This window comes from Plecotus auritus, assembly GCF_963455305.1.
Source record: "Plecotus auritus genome assembly, chromosome: 4".
In the NCBI taxonomy this organism is placed as follows: domain Eukaryota; kingdom Metazoa; phylum Chordata; class Mammalia; order Chiroptera; family Vespertilionidae; genus Plecotus; species Plecotus auritus.
The window spans coordinates 191,948,468-191,958,197 of NC_137775.1; the positions used below are offsets into that span (position 1 = coordinate 191,948,468).

Genomic DNA, 9,730 nt, shown 5'->3' on the forward strand with positions numbered 1-9,730 from the left:
AGCATGAGAAGAAAGTGCACATGTGGCCCGCATTACATGTCTCCCACGTAACAAGATGCATGAAAAGGAAGTTGTAGGAATAACAACCAAAGAGTAATGGGAGCGAGAGGCTGTCCCCAGATCAAGGGGCGGCCTGGCTGTGTCTGGCGTATCAGTCATCGCCTCTGCCGGCGTGTCTCCGCTCTCACGGCCTTCCCCCCGCGCCCGGGAGATGCCGAGGGGCCGCGCCTACCTCGGGGCACCCTGTCCCGCCGGGCACGCAGAGGGGGAGGGCAGCTCCGCCTCAGGTCGCAGGGCCAGCACCCACACCGCCGTCCCCTCGGTTGTTCCTGGGGAAGCACCGAAAGCTCAGGGACGGGCATTTCCAGTGACCCTCCGCGTGGAGGAGAATCGGGCGGTGCCGGATGGTCTAAGACAGTGGTCGGCAAACCGCGGCTCGCGAGCCGCAGCCGCAGTTTTCCGCTCTGTTGACTAATGCGTTTGCCGACCACGGGTCTAGGAGAACACGCAGCGGCCAGCACCCTGGCTCCGCCGGGGCCCCTGGCGCAGGTTCCCACCCAGTCCCGCCTTTGCTCTCCGCCGTCCCCTCTCCCGCCCGGGACAGAGCCTGCGAGCCTCCTGGGGATTGTCCCCCAGCTGTACCCAAGCTGTACCCAACCTCACGAAGTCCCTCAGTGGAACAGCTCCACGACGGAGTGCTTTCCAGCGCCGGCGCGTGCGGGAGGAGAGCGCGGGAGGAGAGCGGGAGGAGAGAGCGGGAAGAGGCAGCGGTCTCACCAGGACCCATGTTCCAGGGCCTCTTTGTCCCGTTCTCGGCAATGACAGAGCGAGCGGCCGTCGTCGCTGCCGGTGGAGCATGAGAGGCGCCTGAACCCCTGGCTCCGTAACAAGATTTCCTATTGCTCCCCTGAGCCCAGAGCCTGAGCCCAGAGCCTGAGCCCCTCGCTCTGTAACAAGATTTCCTATCGCTCCCCTGAGCCCAGAGCCTGAGCCCCTCGCTCTGTAACAAGATTTCCTATCGCTCCCCTGAGCCCAGAGCCTGAGCCCCTCGCTCTGTAACAAGATTTCCTATCGCTCCCCTGAGCCCAGAGCCTGAGCCCATTTCCCCTGACGGACGTGATGGTGGACCCGGTGCTGAGCTCTGACCTGGCCAGGCTGCCCATCGGGAACGCCGGGTGCAGATCCTGTTCCGCCCGCTAATGGGGACATGACCTCCTCCCTAACCGGCATCGCTGTGCGGTAATCGGCTTAGCCCGTCGCCATCCGGCCAGACGCCTCCGCCTGGCTCCAGGGAGCGCCTGGCTGATGTTCAGGTGCGCAGGGGGCTCGGCCTGGCTGAGCTCGGCACTGGCTTCACGGAAGCAGCAGGGTGTCCTGGTAAAATCCAGAGCGGGGCAGCAGCGGGGGTGCCAGCCGGTCTGGGTGGGAAGCCCTAGCGCCCGGGGTCCTGCTTCCTGCTGCCCCAGTCCCCGCTGGGTCCGACTGACCGCCTGCCGACACCTCCGAGGGGCCGGCATCTGTGGTCACTGGCTGCCTCGGCCATCTCACCTCCCCCACCTCCTTGGTCATTTACCATCCTAACCCGCCCCGAAGCAGGCAGGACTGTCTGGTCGCCGCGAGGAAACCGAGGCAGACACACCAGGAAACGTGCCGAGGGGACGTCTGGTTTTGTCTGGCACCAAATCCCACCGCTTTACCAGTGGGTGACCGTGCTGTAACGCTTCCTCCCTATTTGAGTCTTCATCTTATTGATTTTTTTCTTTTAGAGAGAGAGAGAGAGAGAGAGAGAGAGAGAAACATCAACGATTGATCAGCTGCCTCCTGCACGCCCCACACTGGGGATCGTGCCCTCAAGCCGGGCATGTGCCCTGACGGGGAATCGGACTGTGACCTCTAGGTTCATAGGTCAGTGCTCAACCACATGAGCCATATCGGCCGGGCATCCTTATTTGATTCTGGATTACACATCCCTCAAAGCCCACGGTTGGCGTCACGCCCACGTGTAACCTGGTAACAGAGAATGTTCCCCGAGGGCCCAAGTCAGCGCACGCAATGCGGGCCTCCCGCCTGCAGTGTGATCCAGGCCTGCGGTGACGTCAGAGAATGCTCGCGCCGCCCCCGGGAACGTGCACAGCGGGGTGCGCGCAGCACAGCCTCCGCGGGTGCTCGGCGTGGGCCTGGGTCTCCTGCGCGGTGTGTTTCACGGACTGAGGGCAGGTCCACAGCAGCTCCGCCGGCCAAGAGGGGCACGTGGGTGTCCTGCAGACACGGCCGCGGCCAGGGGAGGCCTGTCCTGTCTGCACAGCAGCTCAGAGGGGGCCCCGCGTCACACTGATTTCTGAACGAAACGGTTCTGTGTCTGCTCGCATGTTAGGTGTGGGCTGAGCTCCCAGGTGCTCAGAGGAACGGAACCAGTGGGCAGAGAGGGGGTGAGGGGAGAGAGGGATTACGCGGGGACGGCTCACACGGGTGTGGCGTGTGCGCAGGCAGACCCACAGCTGCAGGCTGGAGACCCGGGGCAGTCCGTGTCCGCAGGCCCTGGAGCCGGGGAGGCCAGCCTTTCCCGGAAGCCCTTGGACTGGTCAGGTGAGGCTCACACTCTGTGGAGCATAATCTGCTTTATTTACTACAAGTCCACTGACCTCATCCTAGTCTCGCCTGAATCCTGCCTCCAAGCAACAGCCAGGATCGTGTTTAAGGAGTGCCTGGTGCCCTGGCCCGGGAGATCAGCCATCATAACCTTTTACCCACAGACAAACGTGTCCCCATAATGGCATCGCGTGTCCATCCCCGAAGGAGCCAGGGCTTTGGGCTCCTTCGAGGTCAACCCTGTTCTGCAAGTTCCTCGTTTGGGTCCTTCTTTGGGGCAGTTGCGGCCAGTATTCAGAGCTGGACAGGAGGGTGTGCCGGGCACACGGCCTCACGGGGCTCACCTGCTTCGGAGGGGTGAGTCCAGCGCCCGTGAGCATCGCTGGGCTGGGCCCCCCGCCTGCCTGGGGAGTGGCCCTCCGGTCTCTCCCAGCCATCCTTCCCCTTCTTCCCAGCTCGAATCTCAGAGCCAGAGGGTCTGGGTAGGTCAGACTCGACGGTCATGGTCAGGACTCCAGCCGCTCTGAGCTGGCCAGGGCCGTCCATGGGGGCCCTGACCACCTGTGTTGGGGCCAACCTGCCCCTCTGACGGGTACGCAGGATTCCTGTCGGCCTCACTGCGGCTGGGCGCTGGGTGGGCCCTCTGGCTGATCCTAAAGTCACCACGGGCACCTGGGTCCCATCTCCCATCCTGTCCCCAGGCTAACTCGGCCCGTGGCTGCTAGATCAAGAAGGGCAGGCAGGAAGGTCTGGGTTCTATCCGTGGGCAGAGACTTGCTGTGTCCAAGTCCCCGGTTCCAGGAGGGGCCCTGATGGCCTCACCCCCACCGTGGGCGGGGCCCTGGGGCAGGGCCTTGTGGGCGTGGCTTTCTGCTGGGCTTCCCAGCTGCTCCAGTTTGGGTGGGAAGTGGAAGGACCCAGGGACTGCCCGCAGACACAGCGGCCCCCTCATCCCCAGGCCCCTGACGCAGACACAGCAGCCCCCTCATCCCCAGTCCCTGACACAGACACAGCGGCTCCCTCATCCCCTGACGCAGACACAGCGGCTCCCTCATCCCCAGCCGCCCTGACGCAGACACACAGTGGCCCTCTGTCCCCCAGGCCCCTGGCAGCGGGGGGTGGGTCCCGAGTGCGCCCAGAAGAGCAGAGCCATCCTGGGCAGCAGCTGGAATGTGTGTGCATTGGCGGGAGGGGGTGGGGGGGTGTCCATGGACTTGTCCGCCCTGTGGGAAGGCACAGGCCACTCCGTGGAGAGGGCGAGCAGGATGCAGGAGCGGCCAAGGGCTGGGAACACACAGGCATGGCTGCCCTGCACCGCCACGGGCCACCCGGGACCCTGCCTGCGTGGAAAACCAACGTTTGCAGGCAAACCCTGAGATCGGGGATGTTTGTTACAGCAGCAGAGCCCGGCCCGACTGACCCACGTGCCTGTGGAGACCGGACCGGGGCCGTGACTCACGCCCAGGCTCCCAGGTTCCTTCTCTGGCTGTGAGGATGGAGGTGACGCCGTGGGGAGCTCAGCTTGGCCCCGACCGGGGTAACACTGATGTGTTACTCCCCGAAGCCCAGAGCTGGGCCTGCATCTCCGGGGAGCCTTCCCCACCAGCCGGCGTCCTGGCCGCCGTTCCCACCTGCACGCAGGGAGGGCGGACAGGAATGCGTGGTTCAGGGGGTCCAGGCTGGGGGGGAAGCGTGGGAAGGAGGGGCCGTGCTAAGTCGGGGCCGCCCTGAGCTCTGTGTGTGTGGCCAGGGTGGTCGGCCATCATCCTGCTTCCCATAAACGCCGCGCGCGCTGACAAAGGATCCCACATCCTCGGGGCAGCATCTAATTATCCTGATTTATGGACTCTCTGTGCCCCGAGCAGCCCTGGACCCGACGTCCCTCAGTCCCCAGCGCGTCTGGGGTCTGGCCAGCCTCCTGCCGCAGCCGCCACTGTTTTTTTCATTATGATCATCCTGAGTGTTCACAGTGGCCTGGCCGCTGGGGAGAGGCCCTCACTGCGAGTTCACAGCAAGGTCAAAGGCGGCCCAGAGCCGTGGGCAGCGACGGGATGTCTGCGTGGAGGCGCCTGGGGCCTCAGGACGGGGGCCACCCCGCCTTGCCGCCGGCCCCCAGCGCTCACGTTGCCTCCAGGCGATAAGGAAGGAGGCAGACCTACAGGGGACAGGCCCTTCCTTACCGACCAGGTGAGCGCCCTTGGCTGTGACAGGTCCCCACGTCGTCCTGTCAGGAGGCACGTCTGTCTGTCGTTCCTCAGACCCTCCCCTCGGGGTGCTCAGCTGGGCCCGCCGTGGCCCCGCACCGTCTGCTCCATCGGGTCCTCACCCGATGCCCAGTTGGGGTGGCGAGCTCGGCTGCAGCACAAACCTGACCCCGTTTCAGAGGCAGCCGGAGCCTCTGCCACTCCCTCCAACGTGTTTAGAGCCTTTAGGTGCGTGTGGCTCTGAGCACTTCACACTCACAGCAAAGCCCAGGCTTGACACAGCCGTTCCCTTCCCTGGGTCAGTAATGTGCACGCATGCATGTGTGTGTACATGTGTACATACATGCACATGTGTGCACACTCGTATGCACTCACATGTGTTCATGCATGCGGGCGTTCATATGTGCACACATTGCACACGTAAGAACGCTCACTTGTCAGAGCTGACCCACCGCGTGAGCCTCAGGAAGATCGCACGGAGGGTGGGTTGGGAGCTGGGCTGGCAGAAGAAAGTCGGGGTGCCAAGGAGACCAAAGGAAGGGTGACGTTCTCCCAGCCCGGGAGCACGAGGGCTGAACGAGATGGGAACAGCGGTTTAGAGAAGGCGCCACAGAGACCGTGCCCCTTCCCGCACGGGAAGCGAAGTTGCAACCTGGTACTAACACGCGGGTGAGGACAGGATACAACGCCGGGGCCCCGCTGAGGGCCGAGGGAGCCCCAGCCCTCCTCGCACCCGAGCAGTCTCTGAGCTCCTTAGGGAACACACAAGCCAGCTGTTGTCCGGGGTGCGGGGGAACGGCCCCGAGGAACAGGGGCCGTGGCCTCAGAGCAGAGCCGTCAGTTACGGTTCTCGCCGACGATTCTGGGCCCCCGTTCCCGGCTCCTCAGCAGAGGAGACCCCACGTACGCAGACCTGAAGCTCTGACAACAACAAGCAGGCGCCTCTGATGGAGACCAAGCACTTCCTGGAACGCAATCCGAGGGGGATTTATTGCTCCTTATAGTCGGCGTGCATTCCACACGGTTTTACAAGACACACTGTGAACTTTTCAGTGCAGAACTCCAGATGGCAGGGATGTGCCTGGGACTCACCCCAGTGGTGTCTGCGAGAGAATTCTCACCGGAACCTTCTCTGGAACCCCAACCCCGGGGATAACCTTGGAGCCCAAGGTGCCGGGGGTAACGTGTCCCCACAGAGCATCTGAGACCAGCTCCCCCCATGGGAAGGACCCAGCCTGTTCAGGGTGCTTTCTAAGAAATGTGGGCCAGCCTGGCTGGCGCGTGGCTCAGTGGTTGAGGTCAACGGTTCGATTCCCAGGTTGCGGGCTCGATCCCCAGTGTGGGGCGTGCAGGAGGCAGCCGACCGATGATTCTCTCATTGATGTTTCTCTCTCTCCCTTTGCCTTCTCATCTCTCTGAAATCGACTAAAATATATTTTAAAGATGCGGCAGGAGATAGCCAGACCAGCTGAACTAAGGCATGTGGCGGAACAGAGAAGATGGAGGTTAGAGTGAAATCTAGGACATGAAGTCAACAGAACAAGACTCACGGCTAACGGAGGGGTCTCAGAGGCCCAGAAGGCAAGCCGACGGATCGCTCTGGCCTAGCCCGCTGGGAAGACAGGGCCTGCGGGGACGCAGAGGGCGTGAGGAGCGGTGGGTCCGAGCCAGGGCACTGGGTTGGTCCCTCAGGATCTGGTGAAGGTGCCCCGGGGACTGAGGTTCAGGAAGAGCCTGGGCTGGGGGTACCCTTTGGGGTACACATGGCTGATAGGTGACAGTTCCAGCCTTGAGAGTGGATGAGGTCATCTGGTGCGTGTGGGGTGGCCTTGGCAGCAGATGGCCAGCACAGGCACCACCAGGCGGCTGGCGTAGGTCGCCAAGCGGATCAGCGCGCCCAGAGGGAGCAGGCACGTCCCGCCGGTTCAGACGGAGGGGGCGCTGTGTCCTCACCAGTGCGGTGCCCAGTGGGCCTTCAGGAATTCCACCAGGGCTCTCCCCTCCAGCCACGGCTTCCGGAACGTTCCAGCCCCTCCCAGCTGAGCTTTCCAACCCGCCACGCCTCACCGTTCCAGGTTTCCTCGCTCCCTCTGCCACAGGAGGGGAGCAAATATCGAAGACGTAAATAAAGTTTAATGATTTAATGGAGAACTAATATTATGCAACGTTAAAACCATCACAAATGAGAGAGAAAATCATAGTCTGAGACTCAAGGACAAAGTTCTGCTTTTCTACTTACCAGCTTTCTGTATCGAAATAGCCCAGAACAGCAACTCGGGGAGCACACGCCACCCCCACACGGCACCTGCTTTTGTTTTTAAATAACGACCAGCGCCGTGGATCTTCTGAAAGTCATAAACTATTCTGGTATTTTTGGCAATGCGAAAACCACATGTTTCACACGAGTGAAAGATGATTTAGAACTTTATGGGTCGCTCTTGGAAAAAGTCAAATTTTCTACTTGCCTATGATGTAAACCAGTCTGTCTTTTAGAGTAAGATCCAAAACAGCCCCAGGTATAAAAGATATGAGCAAATAACGATGCCATTTGCCTTAACGACAATTCCTGTTTGAATCGCTCTGTGTGAAACGGGCCAGGGGCGGGCTGAGCCGTGGCCTCGGCACGTGAAGGCGGGCGTGGGCGCTGAGCACGGCAGGGTGAGCCCTGGCCCGCGGCGCCCGCTCAGGCAGCCCACGGGGGTCTGCGTCCTGGCTGAAGCCTGGGTGTCCCGGGCCACCAGGGCTCACATTTAACTACTCAGCCGCTCCGGACGTCAGTGTGAGGAAAGACCAACGGGGAGTGGGTTATTGACACGTAAGAAGAAAAATGCTGCCCTGACCGGTGTGGCTCAGTGGATAGAGCGTCGGCCTGTGGACTGAAGGGTCCCGGGTTCGATTCCAGTCAAGGGCATGTACCTCGGTTGCGGGCACATCCCCAGTGGGAGGCGTGCAGGGGGCAGCTGATCGATGTTTCTCTCTCATCGATGTTTCTAACTCTCTATCCCTCTCCCTTCCTCTCTGTAAAATATCAATAAAATATATTTAAAAAAAAAAGAAGAAGAAGAAAAACGGCTTTGAAGGTAGACTCACAGGGCCAGGCCCGTGGCGCCTTCGTCCAGGAGAGCGGGGTCTGAACTGGACTCGGTGACCCCCTGGGCGGTGTGGTCTGGAGCCCGGGAAGACCCCAACCCAGCGTTTACACAACCAGGAAACGGGGAGCAGGCCTTCCCGCGGCGCCCACGGTCACTATCGGAAGGACGTGAACATTCCGCACACGCGTACCGTGGGCCAGAGATTTGCAGAACGAAACGGCGCGCGGACTTAAAGCCGGCACGCCGTCTGTGCTGGTTCAAACGCTTTCCTTTCCCAAAGCAGCGGTGACGGAGCCAGCATGTGCCACCGACACCCAGTGAACCCAGCGAGTCCCAAGCAGGCCTGTGTGGGTAAAGGTGGTGTGGGCGGCTGGCGGGTGGCTGTCCTGTGCCCGTGCCACACACACACACAAGAAGGGAGCGACTGTGCAACCACATCACAGTGCGCAGAGGTTGGGACCTCGCGGGCCTCTGCCCCCTTCTCCTCCCACAGTCCCCTCCAGCGTCACTGACGTCCACCACGTGCACTTCGGCCCGTGTCACTGCTACGAGCGTCACCTGTGACGTTCACTCTGTCCTGGGCGTCCAGGGCCTGCCAAGTTCCCCCCAGGGAGCCATGAGGCACAGGCACTGGAGACCTCATCCCTGGGTGTGACAGGCCTGCCTGGTGGGTCTGGCTGGGCCCCCGGGGGAGGGGCAGTGGCATTGGGGGGGAGGAGTTGATGGCTCTGCCCCCACGAATCAATCTGCGGTGACTTGGTCCTGGCAGGACCACCCAGTGCTGGGAGCTGAGGGCTCCAGGTCACGGCCGTCAGGCCTCACGGACTCAGGTGGCTGCTGACTCCCCCCTGACCCGCTGGCACAGACCTTCTCCACGGCCGTGTCTCTGCCCGGGGTGCGTCCATCACCCCCGCTGCTGCTCGGAGGGACCAGGAGGTGTCCCTGCGTGGGCACTCCCTGCCCTTCACACCCTTCCCAGTGACCTCCCCCCTGGGCCTTTCCCGGTGGGGACGGGCCTCCCCGGCTCCCGCTCCCCCGGCCTCCGTAACCGGCCCCTCGGACGTGCCCGTCGAGTTTGTTTAAACAGCGGGACGGCCAAAACCGGTGTGGCTCAGTGGATAGAGAGTCGGCCTGCGGACTGAAGGGTCCCAGGTTTGATTCCGGTCAGGGGCATGTAACTTGGTTGCGGGCACATCCCCAGTGGGAGGTGTGCAGGAGGCAGCTGATCGATGTTTCTCTCTCATCGATGTTTCTAGCTCTCTATCCCTCTCCCTTCCTCTCTGTAAAAAAACAATAAAATATATTTAAAAAATAAAAAAATAAAAATAAAAAATAAAAATAAATAAACAGCGGGACGGAGCCTCGCAGCGGCTGTCGCAGGCCGGCGGGGTGGCCTCGCTCTTCACGTGGACGTGTTGAGAGCCACCTGTCAAGCCCCGGACTGTGAGCTTCATGGCTTTTCACGAGACACATGTCACTCGGCACAGATGTGGCCCTGGGGACTGAGGGCGGGGGGAGGGGGTGGGGGTGCGGCTGCTCCTGGTGGCTCTGCCCTTCCCAGGTGCCCGGGGCCCTGTGTCCATCCTCACACCCTGGGTCTCCCCGCAATGACGCTGTACCTGTGAGCTTTCTCCAAGGAGCGCAGGCCCTCCTGGCAGGGGTGACGTGGCTGCTTGAGGGCCAGCAGAGTCCCTGGGGGAGGAGGGGAAGCAGTAACTGGGTTATGACCCTCTGCAGCCAGCCGCTGACTGCTTTGTCACCTTAACCTTTCACATGGGGACGAGGACCCGGACCAGGGCCCTGGGGAGTGGCGCAGGGCAGCCCGCGTGTCACAGGACTCGAAGG

At 62.0% G+C, this 9,730-nt stretch overlaps 1 protein-coding gene across 1 annotated transcript in view; it reads left to right on the forward strand.

Annotated features, from left to right (window-relative positions):
- PKD1L1 (polycystin 1 like 1, transient receptor potential channel interacting) overlaps positions 1-8,449 on the forward strand; it is a gene marked incomplete at both ends in the record, with an annotated part of 87,705 nt that extends 79,256 nt beyond the window's left edge. The window contains 2 exons of the mRNA XM_080665224.1: positions 2,487-2,586; positions 8,379-8,449. Of these exons, the coding sequence (XP_080521350.1) occupies positions 2,487-2,586; positions 8,379-8,449 (171 nt within the window). The remainder of the gene's footprint in view (positions 1-2,486; positions 2,587-8,378) is intronic.
- Positions 8,450-9,730: the final 1,281 nt, after the last annotated feature.